At 37.2% G+C, this 21,031-nt stretch overlaps 1 protein-coding gene across 1 annotated transcript in view; it reads left to right on the top strand.

Moving 5' to 3' along the window:
• The window catches only part of IQCM (IQ motif containing M), a 310,674-nt gene that overhangs the window by 109,774 nt on the left and 179,869 nt on the right, over positions 1–21,031 (top strand). Inside the window, exon 7 of the mRNA XM_069493257.1 lies at positions 2,002–2,060. Within this exon, the coding sequence (XP_069349358.1) occupies positions 2,002–2,060 (59 nt within the window). The remainder of the gene's footprint in view (positions 1–2,001; positions 2,061–21,031) is intronic.

Below are 21,031 nucleotides of genomic sequence, written 5' to 3'. Positions count from 1 at the left end.
TCAGGGTTATTCTAACATAACTGTAAAGGAAAGTTTAATTTTAGATCTTAAGAAATGAATGTCATGAAATAAAATTAACATATACAAATTGCATCTGAGAGAGAAGTATAAGACAGAATGAAGCTTAAGTCTGTAGGAGAGATTTGTGATTTGTTTAAAATATTTAAAACAATCACTCTATATCTTAATACTGAGTATTTTTACAGTACAAACACAATTTTCTTCCACCTTTCAACTTTACATTGACCCTTTATATCTCCTGGGAGTTTATATAAAAAGACATTTTTGGCTTCAGTTATCAAATACACATTTGAAACTTAAAATTCAAAACTAAAATAAGCATTTTCTTTGTGGTGTCATGAACATACCATATATGAATAGCCAATAAGCTTTCTGTTACTGGCTTCTTATAGAGTCTGAGGGAGACACCGCCAACAATAACCTAAAATCCCCGAACCTTTTACTCATTTATCAAGCTTACTTCAAATTCCTCATCCCCAGTTTTTTCAAAAACTATTTTGTACAAAAAAAAATCATGAAAGATTAGAAGGTGAATATCCAATTTATTAATGCATCTAGGTATAATTTTAACTTTGGATCACACTGACTGACCAGAGAGAAAGGGAACGGTGTAGTTATTCTGAGTTCTCATAGAATTATCTTCCTGAGTTGTTCCTTTTATCGTTGACAAATATCAAAGGATTATATGAGAAAAATCCATATTAAACACTATTTTGTAATTATTGGAAGTGATGCTATCAAAGCTTGGTATATTATGCCAACATTCTTTTGAAGGACATATGAAAGAAAGTTTTTACTGAAAATAATTTTGTTTCTCTTACAGAAGCAAAACATTGTGAATGTTAGCACTACTCTGTTTTCTTTGTTACTTTATATCTTAGTTGGCTAGGGCTGCCACACAGACTGGGTGGCTTAAACAACAGAAATTTACTTTCTCATAATTCTGGGGGCTGGAAGTCCAAGATCAAGGTGCCAGCAGGATTGGTTTCACCGGAGGCCTTTCTCCTTGCCTTGAGGATGGCCATCTTCTTAATGTGTCCCCACATAGCCTTTTCTTAGGTGTCTCTTCTTCTCGTAAGGTTATCAGACCTATTGGATTAGGGCCTTGCCCTGATGACTTCTTAATTACTTCATTAAAGGCCGTATATATAAATATAGTCACCTATGGGGTTAGGGTTTTGACATACGGATTTGCAGAAACACAGTTCAGTCTATAACACTTTGATAGCTAGGAATTTGAGAGACAAATCTGTGTGATATATCAAGAAATATCGGATAATATTTGGCATTATATTTATACCCCTATTTTTTTTCCATTACCTCAAACATTTATTTCTTTGTGTTGAGAACATTTCATATCTTCTCTTCTAGCTATTTTGAAATATACAATATATTATTGTTAACAATTCACCCCAACATGATGGAACTGGAGATTATCATGTTAAGTAAAATAAGTCAGGTACAGAAAAACAAATTTCACACATTCTCACTCATATATGGGAGCTAAAAAATTTGCTCTCAGGGAAATATGGAGTTGAATGATAGTTATCAGAGGCTAGGAAGGATGTGGGGCAAAAAGAGAGGATGAAGAGAAGTCATTTAATGTATACCCTTATTTTTTGCTTAACCTGATTTTTCCTTTTTCATAGGTATTATATTTTTTGTAAGCAAGCCATCTTAAATCCTTTTTTGTTAAAGGACAAATAAATAAAATTCTCATCCATGATTGATTTGTAAGGATATTTGCTCACTGAAATAATTAGTAGGAATTGTATTCCTGGGTGCTAAAAGATACTGAAGAAGGTTTAGCAGTTACATTCCTCTGAGTATACTTACAAATTTATATGAATGTTTAGATCGACATATTATAATGGAGTGGTTCTTTCTGCCTGTGATAATATAAAAACATCAGTGGAATTAATTTTAGAGGTGATAAAGTTGTTTTCCTACTTATGTCAACTCTTCTTTTTCTCATTCTAGAAAACCTTAATTAAAACAGAGCAACAACCTATCAAGCCAAAACCAGAGCCAAAACCCAGGTATATCTTTTATATGACAGAAGAAAAGTATAAATGAACACACTTGTTTTTGATGCTATCAGGGTAATTGCTGACTTTAATATCTAGGTTTAAAGAAGTATAGGTTGTTGAAAGCTCAAGGTTTTAATATATCTTTTTCAATGTTGCCATTTAATTTGACTCAAGCAAGAATAGCCCTCTCCTCTCCCCCAGTATTTTAGTAATAAATTAGTAGACCCAGCTGAACTGTACTTGGTAGTATCTAGGAGAAAGCAGCGTAAGTACTGTATGTTTCAGCTATTTTTTATTAGAAACTATGTACCACAATTCACTATGGTAAAGCATGCCTTTCAATGACTGTACTAGGGATTCTTAAATTGCTTTGCTACTTTGTGTACGAAATTTGTTGATATTTTTGAAAGGCCACTGATTTTGTGGGTTAGATTGGAGAGTGAGAAGGAAAGAAGGGATTGTGAAAAGTTAACGAAGTTTCTGTAAAGGGCAGGTTTCACACTTTTGTTTTCTTATTTACTGGGAATGCATTCATTTATTAATTATAAGTGATTATAAACTGGAAAAATATAAAACAAATATTTGAAGGTACTGGAGAGTGATGGCGTGCAAACAGAAACTGGAGGGAATTTATTTGATCCTTGAAAGAAAGGAACTGCAGTGGGATTCCCACTTACCTAGCTTTTCTCAGGTCATGCAGTGTGAGGTAGCTAGGCCTTAGGGAGTACAACCTCAGTATTTTTAGTGTGAGGTATCAGATTACAGACAGTTTGGGGCTACCAGAATGACTGGAAACTGATTAGGGAGTCTTACAAAGGAGAAAGCCACAGAGGGAGGACACCCAAGTCTGCATATAAATTTCTTTCAAATTCTTGGCTGACCCCTGAACTTTACATGTGTAGAAAAGACTCTGAGAAGTCCAGCCTAAGCAACAACTTGCATAGCTTTTAGTTGTTTCAGCTGGTTGCATCAAAAGGAAAAGATATACTTGTATGATGGACTTAGCAGGCGAGGGCTTTAAAGTAGCTAGTATAAATGTTCAAGAACTTAAAAAATGTTCATAATGACAGGGGGTCCCTGGTGTAGAAATAGAAGGTATAAAAAAAAAGAATCAAATGAAAATTCTAGATATAGAACATTTGAACAAACCATCAATTAATTTGACCTAATTGAATTATAGAAGACTACATCTAACAACTGTAGAACACACATCATTTTAAGTGTGCATGTAACATGCGTTATAAATATAGGAACAGAAACAAATAGAAAATAGAGAAACAATAAAGCAAATTAACAAAGCCAAAAGTTAGCTCTTGAAAAGATTAATAAAGTGTATAAGCTCTTAGCAAGACTGATATACATAAGAGATAAAACACAAATTATCAATATCAGTAATAAAAAAGAGGATCACTATATATACTATAGACATTAAAATAATAAAAGAATATGTGAATAACTTCATGCCAATTACATTCAACTATAAGGAAGTAGTCAAATTTTTTGAAAAAAGATAGCATACCAAAATTGATACAAGAAGAAATAGAAAATCTGAATAATTCATGTTTATTAAAGAAATTGAATTTGTTATCAAAAAACTTCCCCCAAAGAGATTTGCTTTAAAGACAAAAAATTGTAACTTCCACATGAAAATTATTTCTAAAGGCATTTGATGGTGTTAATAGCAGCTTGTCTTCTTGTTTAAGTCTTTTTACTGCACATATTGTTTACCTGCTTAGTTTGGGAAGTCTTTTTTCCTTATAGGTGTTATTAAATTAAAATTAGTCCAGCTGTTTCAATGATAAAAAATTAGACAGCCTCAAAGATGTGTGTTTATTGTGTGTTACTTTCCTGGAGCCAGCCAGATAAACCAAACTAAACATTTTCCTGTACAGCCTACTATATGTTACAGGTATACAGGGCCATGCAAAGTTTTACAGCAATATCTTAAACATTTTAGAGGAATGGAAGGGAATTTTAGAGATCCCTTGATTTAATCATATTTTCCAATTAAGAAAATTGAGATTCAAAAAGATTAATGACTTCTTCATGATCACAAAAATAAAAAACGGAACTGTGATTGGAACCCAACCCTCAACTCACAGTATAGTATCATATCTTAAATTTTAACAGCCTTTCTGATGATTACTTAAGAGAGGTAAACTGAAACTTTACTTAAGTAAATTAGCAAACCTAAGAGTGGCTCTAGTGATTTAAAAAGTGTTACTAGAATAGAATCATGGAGAGAAAGAGGGGAAGAGAATGTAAGAATAAAGCAAAGTAGTGAATATAAAACTGTATATTTATGTATATATGTGTTTATATATGTATATATATAAAGAATACACAGACACACTTCATTCAGAATATTCAAGTGAATCAATATTAAGATTCTCTTCTTTATTCAAAATCCTGCACCATTTCTGCCATAAAAATTCCATGAAACTTTAGAATCCACATGTTGGATTTATAGCTTTGCCTAAGAGATTTTTCTTGTTAGAGAGGAATTTCCCATATACTTTTCAGCTAGAGGTTTCCTTAGAGCTTGCGTGAGGCAGAGTATATTATAACCTTCCATCAGTCATCAGTCAACTTCAATAAAGTACTGGCCAATTTCTAAAATACTTTTGCATTTCAAGGGTAAAAATATGTCACACATATATTACTATTGCCAGGCTACAGTAAATACAGGGGAGTCTGTTTTCCCCCCTCTCTGCTTAGTTATAGAAAAAATGATGATGGAATTAATTTACACATACCCACAAGCTTTGCGGGAACCCTCCACAGTTGGCAAATAGCACTGGTTTATGCACCTACTCAGCAGTATTTTTTTAAAGGAGATGGTTACTTGGCTGTTAAAAGGTGGGAGTGGGGAAGTTAAGCAAACTAAAAATGTTGCTGCTGCACTTGGTTTGGAATTATTGCTAAAGTGAGCACCCACTCCTATTCTTGGTAGGAAATGGAACTTGTTGCCTTATATGGATAGAGTGGTGAATAAGTCACAGTCTTGATTATTTCTATACTGATCTTCAATGATCACAAACCTAAAAGGCAAATTTTCACATTCAATTTTTTGTTGTTGTTGATATTCCTGTTTTTTAAACTGAAATGACTTCAGTATTCAGGAAGGGAAGAAAAGGTGGTGCTGTAGTGCTTAGGTATATTTGTTTGTGCAAATATATGTACGAGTATACATAAGATTTTCCATTAGCAGCATTATTAAACAAAGAGCTATAATACTAAAATCTCAGACATTTAAGGTGAATTGACTAGGTTATAAAGTCCATCCAGTGGATTACAGATACTTGATTATATTTTTGGATTCTTAAATATATATTTATGTACTTTTATGAGAAAAAGATGAACTTTTTGCCTTCATTTTATGATTGTACAAGGTAAATACTTATTTTGTGGGGATGAGGAGAAACTTCCCCTTTCCCCTGAAAGTTTGCTGAAAGAGCAACTCACAATTAAGGCAGATTGATGAGAGGAAGAGGTTTATTTACCATGCACACGGGGAGAATCACAGAGTGATGTATTCAGTATCCCAGTGGGATCCAGATATTTTTATACCTGCCTTTTAGAGGGGAGGGGAAGGTGGGAAATATAGGTAATTCTGTTTAGGAGCAATAAATGATTGCTAGGGTAGTTGAATAGATACTTGGGAGAAAGGAGGGATTTGGGGGAATTTACATTGACTTATAAATTAACCTGAGAGACAAGTATTACATTTAAAATGATTTGGGCAGGTCTGGCTGCATTCTTGATCTTTCTTTCCTGCAATATATTGAGATAACAGGGAGGTGAGGGGAAAGAGGGAAAGCCCCTTCCAATGCCTTTTTTTTTTTTAATTTCAGCATTTTATGGGGGTACAAATGTTTAGGTTACATATGTTGCCTTTGCCACACCCGAGTCAGAGCTTCAAGCGTGTCCATCCCCCAGATGGTGTGCATCGCACCCCTTAGGAACCAATGACTTTTTATATCGAAGGCCCTTTAATTAAAAATATTCTTTATACCAAGGAGTCATATTTTGGGGTGAAACTTCCTGAGCTCCTTCAAGTTCATGCAGACCTATGCCCAACATTTATAGACAGTAAGTTTCATATATAACAGTTTTTATAAAACAAAATTGTTTAATATCTGAATAAAGGTTTCTACTTCCTCAATATTTTGACTTAGATAATACATTTAAAAATTGTTAGAATGTCATAAGTTTCAAAAAATTGTTAGAAATCCATAAGATTACAATATGGTTGAGAAAACCTGAAACTGTTTTTAAGGGAAAGAAAGTTTATGTTAAACATGGCAGAAAAAGCCACCCAATCTTAGTTTAATCAGAATTGCCAAAGGAACATTTTTCTTAGTTTTTTTTAAAGTAAAATACCTAATGTAAAATTTCTAAACCAGACAGAATTAGAGTCAAGTAGAGGTCATTCTTAATTTTTATTTTTTAAAAAATGTAATATGTGCATGAATTATAGTTTATACATTTATTTTTTTACCTTGATAAAGGTAAAGATTTAATATTTTGCAATGAAGTAGGATCTTATCTTTTCTTAGCATTGTCTTTTTAATCTCTTTATTAAATTCTTTATGCTTAATCATTTTCTCTTGTTTTTATGTGGTATCTTTAATATCAAGTATCAAAAGCAGTTTAAATATTATTAGATAAAGGGAAATTGTACATTAATACACATAAGAGTTCATACTCAATATCTGAACAAAAATTGTGAAACAAGAGCTCAGTGGATTATATAATCCATTGTACTATTGTGATGACGTTGTTCTTTTATTTTCTATGAGAAAAATTTACTTTCTATATATAAATAATCTTCCTTGAGGTTCACTTGAATATGTTTATTACCTCTAACCGTGTTGCAAAAGTCTCCATTTTCCTTCAGATAACTTATTGCATTTCATGAATAAAATGCTTATTCTTTTGATGTCTTTTTCCAGAGAGTTGTTAATCCTTTGCAGATTAATATGATGTCAGTGATTCATTTTCCCTTTGTTGAATTTCTAAAGCACATAATTGTTTTTTTTAAAATGCCTGACTGATTTCCCAGTATAGAATAGAACAATCGATGGGACTTTAATTCATAGAGGAAAAACATTCCATTGTTGATTCATAATATTAAATGTGTAGTTGTGATAAGTTCAGAGGCCGGTCATTAGCCTTTCATCTTTTTTAGTATGTAATTTGCTTCAATTCTGGGTGATAAAAGTGTTAAAATTTAAATGTCCATTTATGAAGTAGAGTGTACCTTTTGGAATCCTTAAATTCTCCTTATTTATTTTTTTAATCTTCAGAATTCCAAGCATTAATATAGTTTATGTAAATATGTAGTTGAGGAATAGTTACTTTCTTCTATTTTATAGCATACTAGAACTAAAAGGATAATAAGGTGTGACACTAATATCTTACTGAAAGGTAAAATTAAATGATCAATTCTAAATTTTTTCTTTTTTGATATAATGGAATATAGCACATCTACTGGCATATCTGGGTATAAGATTCACATTTTAGAGTCTAGATATTTAGGTAGGTACTTGAATGTGCCCTTTTTAATCTCTAAAAGTACTATATTGTATTTTTTAATCACCATTTTTTTTCTTGAAAGGGATCAAGTCATCTTATTTTACCTCAAAACAGTTTTAAAATTTGCCACATAATAACTTTCCTTTGGTCTCTTCTGAAATTTTGTTACTTATTAATGGAAAGTTAGCTTGCTTATCACTAGATATCTTTTGTCAACAGTTTTTTCTGGGTCAGTACTCAGCCTAAGCATTACTTGAAAATAAATTTATAGTGAATAACATTTCTCCAGTGACACTTCCACCTATGTGTTCTGTCTCTAGAGAATTATAGATTCTGACAGTTTAAGGAAACTTTGAGATCTTCTACTGAAACTTTTTATCTAAAGGGTGAGTCTCCTCTATAACATGGTACCCATATAGACTCAGAAACTCCAGGGATTCATAATACATCCATTTAAGTGGCATCCCATTTAATTCAAAGGACTTCTCTGATTTTCACATAGTTGTCTATATTAGGCTCAATACATGTCTCCCTTAAACTGTTATCCTCTCGTCTTCTTGAAGCCACCATTATTCTTTCTTCTCAGTCTGTTTCAACTAATTATGTATATAATAGTCTACAACATCTTCATTGGGATGGTAGTTTGGACTCTTAAGCAAAAATAAGACTTGATTCACTCACATAGTGGAAATTACAAGGGTGTAGAATATGGTGGTCATCTGTTCTTTGTGTCGACTTAGCATCTTAGGCTCAGCTGATTCAGTACTCGAGTAATGTCTTCAGGATGTGCTTTCTTTTCTTTCATTTTTAATCTGCTTGGCTTTATTACTTCATTCAATGGAGTTTTTCTCTATGTGGCAAGGAAAAGGGCTGGTTTCCAGTTATCTTTAATTCACTTCCTGCTCTTACTGAAAAGGTGGTATTGTATTTCCACAAAAAATAGAAAAGAATACTTTCCCTCCAAAATAAAACCTCCCCAAAACACAAAGCCACACACAAACCCACACACACACAGGCATACACACACACAAAAACAAAAACAAAAAAACAGAAATATTCAAGTTGACTTCCTGGCTTGGAAGACGTGACCAGCCCCAGACAAATCATGAAATAGTCATATGACTGGAGTGGGAAAAGTACAGTTCTCCAAAGGAAAAGAAGGTGCTAGACAGAGGAGAAAAAAGATGGCGGAGTGGTGGTGACGGCCTGAATCTGCGCTCCCGGGAAGGAAGGCATCGATCCGGACCTGCCACAACGCTAGAAGACCGCTCCCACACAGGAACAGCGGTGTGAATCCACGGAGAATCAGCGTGGGACAAACAGAGCGAGTGAGGTCTGAGGTGAACGAATATCAGGAACGCGGGACAGACACTAGCCAGCGGAGCGCGGGTCGGATACACCCGCCCCCAGCCGGGGTGGGTGCAGCCTCTCGGGAAAGCGGCTTGTCCTCCTCATTGACCGCCGCTCCCAATTGAATAGAGCCCTGACCCAGGCCAGCGCAGAATCACTGAGGGATACGTGGCGCATTGCAGACAGGAGGCTTTTTTGAGAAATTACCTTAGAACCTGGGGGATCTCAGCTGAGACAGCGCTTGGCGAGGAGGGACGGATCTGCCCCAGGGCAGAAAAACACAAAAGACTCCCGGACAGCAAATAGCGTTGTACCCCGTGCTGCCTTTTTCGGCAGTTCTCCAGCCGGTCACCCCCGGTGCGTGTCCTTGCTGGCCAGCCCCTGGGCAGTGGCGGTCTCTGCCTGCCGGGGAGCCGGTCCCCTCCAGCCCCGGAGCTCGGCAGGCGCCATCTTGAAAGCGAAGGCAAAACCGCTCGGGAGCCAAAAAGTGCCCAGCGGCTCTTTCTGCCCGTGCTGCCTTTTTCGGCGGTTCTCCAGCCGGTGACCCCCTGGTGCGCGTCCTTGCTCGCCAGCCCCCGGACAGTGGTGGTCTCTGCCTGCCGAGGAGCCAGTCTCCTCCAGCCCCGGAGCTCTGCAGGCGCCATCTTGAAAGCCAGGGCGAAACCGCTCGGGAGCCATAAAGTGCCGAGCGGCTCTCTCTGCCCGGCGCCCTCCGCTGGTCTCTGAACCAACGCCAGGAGTGTGGGATATGCCGGGCCGTGCTCGGGGTGAAGGGGCAGAGCTGCGCTAAGGCAAAAAAAAAAAAAAAACAACACGAACAAGAAGAATAGGCTCGCCGAACTGTATATTTTATTCTTGGTAAATTTCTTCTGGGTTTTGTTTGTTTGTGTTTGTGTTTGTTTTTGTTTTTTGGGGTTTTTTTTCTTTTTTTTTCTTTTTTTTTCTTTCCTTTTCTTTTCTTTTTCTTTTTTTTTCCGGTGGCGGACAGCCTGGGCGGGCACCTTTGCCCTCTGGGCCTCTGGCTGCCGCGCCTTTTTGAGCGCGGAGGTTGGATCCCCACCACCCTCGGAGCTGTGCGGGCGCGCAGACGTCATCTTGAAATCCACTGCGAAACCTCCCGGGACCCAGCCGGGCGGGCGTGAAGGGGCGGAGCTGCGCTAAGGCGTAAAAACAAAAACATCTAATGGCCGCTCCGGACCCAGCCGAGCGGAAGTGAAGGGGCGGAGCTGTGCTAAGGCGTAAAACAAACAAACAAACAAAAAAAAACATTGAGTCGCTGAATTATATACTTCAGATTTGTGTATCTTTCTGCCTTGCGGTGTGGTGAAGTGCTATGTAGTTTGTTTTTGTTCATTTTTGTTGGCGTTTTTGGTGTTTTTTGGTTTGGCTTTTTGCGTTTTTCTTTTTTTTTTTTTTTTCTTTTTCTTTCTTTCTTTTTCTTCTTTTTTTCTTTTCTCTTTCGTTTTCTCCTCTTTCTTTGCTTTCTTTCCTTTTCTTTTTTCTCTTTTTTTTTTTTTTTTTTTCTTTTCTCTTCTCTTTCTCCTCTCTTCTCGCCTTCAAACTGTGGACCCACGGTGAGCTTCGGAACGGGCCAGGTCCCTGGCTCTGGTACATACCGGATCCTGAGTAGTCACCCCCAGGGCCGGAGATCTGCGGGCACGCAATTGCCACTATAGAGCCCACAGCCAAGTCACTGCGGAGCAATAGGGTACCAAGAGGCTCCCTGGACGGCCCTCTCCCCTGGTCCACGGACCTTATATAGGATCCCTGCCCAAGTGTAAACACTGAATACTTCTCCAGAAGCGAGAGTGTGGAACCTGATCCCTGGGGACATTGGGCCAAGACAGACTTTTGCCCGTGGGAGCTACAGCAACTCTCCCTCTTGCCAAAAGAAGCAACATACCTAGACTGTTTCACAGCCTAAGAATAGAGCACAAAGAGTCCTGTTAACCAGACTAAACCTATAAGTAAAGATCCAACGACAAATCTAGATGGGAAGGGCCCAGCGAAAAAACACGGAGAGCAAAAAGAATCAAATGGAAAGCTCATCCCCAAAGAGAAATACCAGCTCCCAACCATTTGACACAAACCAGACTCAAAACACCAACATGTCACAGGAAGAATTCCAATTATGGATTATAAACAAGCTGAATAATATACAAGAATCAATGGATAAACAACACAAGGAAAACACAAAAAAAATACAGGATTTGGAGGAAAAATTCACTAAAGAAATTGAAATATTGAAGAAAAACCAAACTGAACTCCTAGAAGTGAAGAATTCACTCAGAGAGCTACAAAACACTGTGGAAAGTCTCAAGAGCAGGGTAGATCAAACAGAGGAAAGAATCTCAGAAATTGAAGATAACTCCTTCCAACTAAATAAGTCAGTCACAGAGATAGATCGAAAAAGTAAGAGAAATGATCTGAGTCTTCAAGAAATGTGGGATTATGTGAAGAAACCTAACTTGAGAGTTATTGGCATTCCTGAGGGTGAAGAAGATAACAAGCAAGGGTTGGACAAGCTATTTGAAGACATAATCGAGGAAAATTTTCCAGGCCTTGCCAATACTCTAGACATACAGATTCAAGAAGCTCAAAGGACCCCTGGGAGATTCATAGCAAATAGGAAAACACCACGCCACGTAGTCATCAGGCTGACCAAAATATCCACTAAAGAGTCACTTCTCCGAGCTGTAAGGAGAAAGAAACAAGTAACTTACAAAGGAAAACCCATCAGAATTACGCCAGATTTCTCAGCTGAAACCTTACAAGCAAGAAGAGGTTGGGGCCCCATTTTCACGCTTCTGAAACAGAATAATGCCCAGCCTAGAATCTTGTACCCAGCTAAGCTAAGTTTTCTATACGAAGGAGAAATCAAGACATTCTCAGATAAACAAAGGTTGAGGGAATTCACCAAGACAAGACCAGCCCTCCAAGAGGTACTCAAAAGAGAATTATACACGGATCAGCACAAGAAAGATCCACGAATGTAAAACTACTCAAGAGCTAAAGATCAAATTCCAGATACCACACTGGCCCAGGAGAGAAAACATCACAATGAAGTTCTACCCAACAAGCTGAACAAAAAACTGTCTCACTTATCAGTTTTCTCAATAAATGTGAATGGCTTGAACTCCCCGCTCAAGAGACATAGACTGGCCCAATGGATAAAAAAATACAATCCAAGTATCTGCTGTCTTCAAGAAACTCACCTAACCTGCAAAGATGCATTTAGACTGAAAATAAAAGGATGGAAATCGATATTTCAAGCAAATGGTAACCAAAAGAAAGCTGGTGTGGCAATCTTAATTTCCAATAACTTAGCCTTCAAACCAACAAAAATAATAAAAGACAAAGATGGCTACTACATACTGATTAAAGGCACAATTCATCAAGAAGCCATGACTATACTCAATATATATGCACCCAACCTAGGTGCACCTAGATTCATAAAGCAAACCCTACTAGATCTCAACCAAATGATAGATAACAATACTGTAATAGCTGGAGACTTTAACACCCCACTGACAGTACAGGACAGATCCTCTAAACAGAAAATAAACAAAGACATAATGGACCTCAATAGAATGCTAGAACAAATGGGCATGGCTGACATCTATAGGACATTCTACCCAAAGTCCACAGAATATACATTCTTCTCATCAGCTCACGGGACATTCTCTAAGATTGACCATGTCCTAGGACATAAATCATGTCTTCAAAAATTCAAAAAAATAGAAATTATACCATGCATCTTCTCAGATCACAGCGGAATAAAAGTAACAATGATCACAAACAGAAACCCTCACCCTTACTCAAAGTCATGGAAGCTAAATAACCTTCTCCTGAATAATTATTCTATAAAAGAAGAAATCAAGATGGAAATCAAAAATTTCTTTGAATTAAATGACAATGGAGATACAACTTATCAAAATCTATGGGATGCAGCTAAAGCAGTCCTGAGAGGAAAATTCATATCCATAAATGCCTATATCAAAAAGACAGAAAACATGCAAATAGACAACCTAACAAATAGACTCAAAGAGCTGGAGAAAGAAGAACAGAACGATCCCAAACCCAGCAGAAGGCGAGAAATTACTAAGATCAAATCAGAACTAAATGAAAAGGACAACAAAGAAACTATAAGGGAAATTAATAAAACAAAAAGTTGGTTCTTTGAAAAGATAAACAAAATAGACACACCTCTGGCTAGACTAACCAAGAGCACAAAAGTAAAATCTCTAATAACCTCCATTAGGAACATGAAAGGAGAAATCACAACCGATGCTACAGAGATACAAGATATCACCTATGAATTCTACAAAAATCTTTATGCACACAAACTGGAGAATGTGGAGGAAATGGACAGATTTTTAGAAACACATAGTCTTCCCAGGCTCAACCAGGAAGAAATAGAGTACCTGAACAGACCAATATCAAGAACTGAAATCGAAACAGCAATAAAAAACCTTCCCAAAAAGAAAAGCCCTGGTCCAGATGGGTTCACACCTGAATTTTACCATACATACAAAGAAGAACTGGTGCCCATCCTACATAAACTATTCTCCAATATTGAGAAGGATGGAGTTCTCCCTAACACGTTCTACCAAGCCAATATAACATTAATACCAAAACCTGGAAAGGACACAACAAAAATAGAGAACTACAGACCAATTTCCCTCATGAATATAGATGCAAAAATTTTCAATAAAATACTAGCAAATCGAATCCAAGTACTTATCAAAAAAATAATCCACCACGACCAAGTGGGCTTCATCCCCGAGATGCAGGGGTGGTTCAACATACGTAAATCTATAAATGTAATTCACCACATAAATAGAAGCAAAAACAAAAACCATATGATACTCTCATTAGATGCAGAAAAAGCATTTGACAAAATTCAACACCCTTTTATGATAAAAACGCTTAACAAAATAGGCATTGATGGAACCTACCTAAAAATGATACAAGCCATATATGACAAACCCACAGCCAACATCATACTGAATGGGGAAAAACTGAAAGCACTCCCACTTAGAACTGGAACCAGACAGGGCTGCCCATTGTCTCCATTACTTTTCAACATAGTATTGGAAGTCCTTGCGAGAGCTATCAGGCAAGAGAGCAGAATCAAGGGAGTCCAAATAGGGAAGGAAGAGATCAAACTCTCACTTTTTGCTGATGATATGATGTTATATCTGGAAAACCCCCAGGATTCAACCAAGAGACTCCTGGAATTGATTAACGAATACAGCAAAGTCTCAGGCTACAAAATTAATATACACAAATCAGAGGCATTTATATATGCCAATAACAGTCAATCGGAAAACCAAATTAAAGACTCAATACCCTTCAAAATAGCAACAAAGAAAATAAAATATCTAGGTATATATCTAACTAAAGAGGTAAAGGACCTCTATAAGGAAAACTATGAAACACTGAGAAAAGAAATAGCAGAACTTGCAAATAGATGGAAAAATATACCATGCTCGTGGATCGGAAGAATCAACATTGTTAAAATGTCTATACTACCCAAAGTGATCTACAGATTCAATGCAATCCCTATTAAATTACCAACATCATTCTTTACAGACATAGAGAAAATAATTATACACTTTGTATGGAACCAAAGAAGACCCCGTATAGCAAAAGCAATTTTAAGCAACAAAAACAAAATGGGAGGTATTAATTTGCCAGACCTCAAACTATACTACAAGGCCGTGGTTCTTAAAACAGCCTGGTATTGGCACAAGTGCAGGGACACAGACCAGTGGAACACAACAGAAAATCCAAATATAGAACCATCCTCATATAGTCACCTAATTTTCGACAAAGCGGGAAAGAATATACTCTGGGGACAAGAATCCCTATTCAACAAATGGTGCTGGGAGAATTGGTTAGCCACTTGTAGAAGACTGAAACAGGACCCACAGCTTTCACCTCTCACAAAAATCAAATCACGGTGGATAACAGACTTAAACCTTAGGCGTGATACAATCAGAATTCTAGAAGAAAATGTAGGAAAGACTCTTACAGACATTGGCCTAGGCAAAGAATTTATGAAGAAGACCCCCAAGGCAATCACAGCAGCAACAAAAATAAATGAATGGGACATGATTAAATTAAAAAGCTTCTGCACAGCCAAAGAAACAGTCCAGAGAATAAACAGACCACCTACAGAATGGGAAAAAATTTTTGCATACTACACATCAGATAAAGGACTGATAACAAGAATCTATTTAGAACTCAGGAAAATCAGCAAGAAAAAATCAAGCAACCCTATCAAAAAGTGGGCAAAGGACATGAATAGAAATTTTTCAAAAGAAGATATAAAAATGGCTAACAAACATATGAAAAAGTGTTCAACATCTCTAATCATCAGGGAAATGCAAATCAAAACCACAATGAGATATCACTTAACCCCAGTGAGAATGGCCTTTATCAAAAAAACCCAAAACAACACATGTTGGCGTGGGTGTGGAGAGACAGGAACACTAATACACTGCTGGTGGGACTGCAAACTAGTGCAACCTCTGTGGAAAGCATTATGGAGGTATCTTAAACAGATTCAAGTAGACCTGCCATTTGACCCAGCAATCCCATTACTGGGCATATACCCAAAGGAAAAAAGGTCATTCTGTAACAAAGGCACGTGTACCCAAATGTTTATAGCAGCACAATTCACAATAGCAAAGATGTGGAAACAACCCAAATGCCCATCAATACATGATTGGATTAGTAAACTGTGGTATATGTATACCATGGAATACTACTCAGCTATAAGGAATGATGAAGATACAACATCTCTATGGTTCTCCTGGAGAGAGTTGGAACCCATTATATTAAGTGAAGTATCCCAAGAATGGAAAAACAAGCATCACATGTACTCACCAGAAAATTGGTTTCCTTGATCATCACCTAAATACAAACCTGGGAACGACACCAATTGGACATCAGACTGAGGTGGGGGGTGGGGGAGGGGATGGGGGTATGCCTACACAATGAGTGCATTGCGCACCGTTTGGGGAGTGCTAACACTTGAAGGTGCTGACTCGGGAAAGGGGGGGTGGGGGAAAAAAATATGAAACTATTGTTTTTAACTTGCACTGTTCACTTAATAATTTATCATGAATATTTCCCATATTATTTCATATCATTGTACAAGAAATAATGTATACATTATGAGGACATACTGTATCTAACAAGATATACTGTTAGACTCTTTGATTCTGTAAAAAAAAAAAATAAATAAAAAAATAAAAAAAAAAAAAAAAAGAAAATAACACAAACCAAACATAGAAAAAAAAAAAAAAAAAAAAAAAAAAAAAGAAGGTGCTAGACAGAGGAAAGGAGCAAATGCCCACTATACTAAAAAATGGCCTCATTAAAGTTATGTTGCTTGGGAAAGAATGTAGTATTTCAAATGTAATTTTAGTAACACAATGTAGAGTAAGACCCAACCCTAGGCCCTACAGATCAACTCTTAAAGCCCGTCATTATGTCAGCTTTGGGGTCAAAAACTCAAGGACAATAACTCATACTGATTTGAATTCTGGAAAAAAAAAAAAGACATACCCTGAGACTTTTCCAGATATTCTAAGTGTTCCTATTCTGTTCTGCTTTTTGTCTTCCTTCCTTTTCTTCCTCCACCCCTTTCTTCCTCCCTTATCTATTATACAAAGAAAAGGAGTTGCTCTCAGGGTTCAGGATATAGAAGGGAGATAGACCCAGAGATAATTATAAAATAATGTAGTAACTAGTAACTACAATGATGAAGGCAAGGTATGTAACATCTTCATAGGCCAGAGAAGAGTCATTGTGCAATCACATTTATTTATATATGTGTATATAAACTAATTGCACAGCTTTACAGGTAATGCTATTATATTTCGATTTAGCTGCTTGTCACATTTTTCTCAGATGATTATTAGCACAGGTTATCTTTTCAGTAACCCCTCCACCCACCATGACATACTATTTAAAATTGCATATTCAGTCCCTGCCAGAACTCCTCAACCCGCATCCCCTACTTCATTGTTTACCACAGCACACACCACTTTCTAACATACTCTATAATTAACTTGCCTACTATGATTACTGTTTGTCTATTCTGCTGGAGTAGGAGCTCAATGAGGACAGGGGAATTTTTGTGTTTTATTCACCAGTGTATCCTCAATACTAGAAGAGCACCTTACACTTTAAAAGTATAATAAATAAAGAAATAAGTATTTTTCAATTAATGGCTCAAATTTTTAGATCTTTTCTCTGCTTTATAGTGAATTTTCTTTCCTTTCCATCCATGTATATTTCTTACTTCAAGCTAGAAAGTAGAAACTGCTTCCTGGGTATCTTCACTGGAATATCCCATAACTATTTCACAAAATTAAAATAATTATGAATCCCCCTCTCCAAGCCTTCTTTCTTGTATTCTGTATCTCAGTTAGTAATGACACTGTTCCCCCAATCACCTAAGACTACTCAGTCAGCCTATAGTTTCCCTCCTTGTTTAGAAAGATTTTATGAGAACCTTGAAATTGCCTTCCTGAAATTCAAACATATAAAAAATTATTTCCTAGTCCATCAATCTAGTAAGAACAAAACAAAATAATAATGAAGTTAAATTAAAGGAAATGAATTTAGGATGGCATGACATTGATTTTATGCACATTCCAGCTTTTGGCACTACCACTTCCTTCTTTAAGTCTTTACCCACCATCCAAATGATAACTGATAGACTCTGAAAAACTTACTGGCCTATACTTTGCAATTTTTATATTCTTTTCTTTTTTGAAAGTGAGAACATTTGACATTCTCCAGAATTCTCACATCACATTCATTCTCCAGTTTCTCAAAGACAGCAGATCAGTAGATGAATATGGAAAATTATTCACTTGAGCCCAGAAAATTTAATTAAAAGAAGCTTTGGTTTTCTTTATGAGAGCCTCCTTGGCTTGAGCTTCAGTTCTTTCCTATCAGTATTTTCTTTTTCCTTTTTGGTATGGTGGTCATTCTTCTTGAGCATAGTCAAATTAATACAACTTGAAATATTGCATTTCTAGTAAACTCTCAGGCAGTGCTGATCTGCTGATCACACTTTGAGTAGCAAGCTAGAAGATATATTTGACTATGTTCAGTATTTACTTCCCTGGTTTCTGTCAATTCCTAGGATGATTTAGTTCCTTTCTGCTATGGTTATCTAGTTAATAGAGAGAGCTATAGTAAAGTACCTTGGTGATATCCCAGTGCCATATTCTTGTGATAGGAGTAAGTCTTGAAAAATAGCTACTAGATAACTGCATGTCCTGGAAATGCTACCATATCCTAGCTCCTATATGTACCTAGATGTACCTTCAATCTTCTAGGCTTGTTTTCCTTAGGATTGCTTCTCAGTGGTATAAGAAAAGAGTAATGTAGCTAAGTTTAGGGAAAATAATTACCTTGATTATACTTCTTTTCTCTGAGATCATTTTATGGTATTTGTTTTGGCTTGTGTCCTGATTCTCCATTTTCTCAGATTTCCTGGCTTATTTTATTTCCGTGGCCTTTAAAATATCTACTTTTCTCTGCATCTCTGGGAACTACTGGTCCTTTGCTTATCTATTGCCAAGAATTTTAAACTTCCTTGTAATTATCAATTGTGGTGTTTCGTGTCTTCCTTCTACTACTCATCGTCTTGTGTAAGGGTTCTGCTCGAGAGAGCTATACCCTCAAGCAGGAGCAGGGTCAGGCTGTGGACTTTTGGTAGCTCAGAGCTCTGAGCTTGTCCAGAGTCCAACATTGCTGAGAGTCACCAGAGATCAGAAGGTCAGCACCATTCAGTTTCCCAATCTGATTGGATGGGAAAAAAAAAACAAAACACCATGGAACAAAGAGGACATCAAGTAACCAGGTACTGATGGCTGGGCTCTCTGGTAAAACTGAGTTACAGCATATTGGCTTCACTATGGGCTGAATCGGGGCCTTCTGCTTTTTCCGCTGGAATAGAGATGGCTGGTGCCTAGAGAAGTCTGTAGTGTAGTTCCTCACTCATATGCATGCGATAGACATGATTCCACTAGTGTTGGCTGAAGGATACAGCAGAGAGTAAGGAAACAACTGACCACATGAAATCAGTAACTGGGAAAGAGGATGGCTGGGCCTGGTTCAAGAGGAAGGCCCTGTGTAGGTGTGATTCCTACATGGAATCAGAAAAAAAGTGTCTGAGGAGGAGCAAGCAGAATAATAAGAGAAAGAACACATATAAGTCCTCATCTGTAAAGTACAGTAATCCTGCTCCATAGTAAAATGAGGGTGAATAAAGTCTCAAGCAGGGAAAATCAGAATTGCAATTACCTTTTTATGGAAGAACTCAGTAAGACAGTCATTAGGGAAGCAGAAGCACTGGGAAAAGGGGCCAAAAAAATCCCATCTCTTTCTAATCCAGCTTGCTCTAAGACTGTCCCCATTTCCTGCTTCTCTACTAGGTTTTGGTCTGTAGTTGCCTCACGCTCACTCTCTGTGTTCCTGCTTGAGGGTCTCCCTGATCTGTTGGAAATGACAGTCCCATATATAAATATAAATATATATATATATATATAAAAATGTATATGTACACATACACACATGTGGTTGGAAATAAATTATTGAATATAGTGTCAAATGTATTGTTTTTAGAATCACCTTAATTGTGGGAATTTATTTCTTTTCTGAAGCCCTATAATCTACAGTCCATATTCTAAGGACAAGGAATCTGTGAACAGGTATCAAATCTTCATTGATTCCATCCTTTCTGAGCAGAGGTGAGAGAGATGGATGGGAGTAGATGGGGTCATGTCTCCTCCATGACTGACTACAGTTGGGGTTGGGAGCAGAGGGTTACCCCAGGAGGAATAAATAACTGTATTGGGAGGAAGATTAGAAAAATTCATTATGTTCCCTATTCTGGAAGCTTGTGAAAAACGGACAACTCTGGTCACTGTGCCACTGAAAAATCAGCTCCCATTACAACTTTGGCACAAATTCCCTGGTCATTCAGCTGCCTTCAAGGGTAATTGTTTTCAGTGCCCTGCAGGTAAAACATGTAAGTACAATAAAAAGGAGTTTCAAATGTTTAGGTTAAAGAGAATTCCCTGAAAGTGTATCATAGATTACCTTGACTACAAAATCAAAATCAATTAAATTTGAACAAAAACAGTATTTCCTTTCTGGTTTTGCTTTTCTGTTATATGAAATGATAATTTCAATTTAATTCATAATAAGTAGTGTTTCTCCAGAATGTTGATCTATGCTGAGGGAAGAAATAATTGTGTTTCTTAAACTGAATTTGGAATTTAAAGATCTCTATTTTTTTTTGAGAAAAATCTGTTGGAAAATTAAAATCAAGGAGCAGCAGCAGCAATAGTTACAATAAACCCCATCTTTCCTTAGATGCGACATAATTGTCTGGGAATGTCTTCTGCCTCCTATACCCTATACCTGATTTTCTTCTTCCATATTGATTGCCATAAACATTTTACTGCCTGAAATGTTCTAACTAGGGATCTATGTGGGTGGTAAAAAATTAACCTATCCAGAAATTCAAATACTCTTAGAGACTTTAAGTAGGATAGCAACCTCTGTTCTTTAATATGATCTAGTTACACAGATTGCTGTAGACCTAGAAGCAGCCCCAAATGGGAGGGAACTTGGGGGGGGGGGAGTAGAGTAGGAGCACTGTGAGGAATGATAAAGGGTACAAAAAGATTAGAAAACGCTGGAGAGGCCGGGCGCGGTGGCTCACGCCTGTAATCCTAGCACTCTGGGAGGCCGAGGTGGGCGGATCGTTTGAGCTCAGGAGTTCGAGACCAGCCTGAGCAAGAGCGAGACCCCATCTCTACTAAAAATAGAAAGAAATTATATAGACAGCTAAAAATATATATGGAAAAAATTAGCCGGGCATGGTGGCGCATGCCTGTAGTCCCAGCTACTCGGGAGGCTGAGACAGGAGGATCGCTTGAGTTCAGGAGTTTGAGGTTGCTGTGAGCTAGGCTGACGCCACGGCACTCACTCTAGCCTGGGCAACAGAGTGAGACTCTGTCTCAAAAAAAAAAAAAAAAAAAAAAAGAAAACGC

This window comes from Eulemur rufifrons, chromosome 18 (assembly GCF_041146395.1).
Source record: "Eulemur rufifrons isolate Redbay chromosome 18, OSU_ERuf_1, whole genome shotgun sequence".
Classification (NCBI taxonomy): domain Eukaryota; kingdom Metazoa; phylum Chordata; class Mammalia; order Primates; family Lemuridae; genus Eulemur; species Eulemur rufifrons.
The sequence above is the reverse complement of the archived record's forward strand: the minus strand, read 5'-3'. Positions and strand labels throughout refer to the sequence as shown.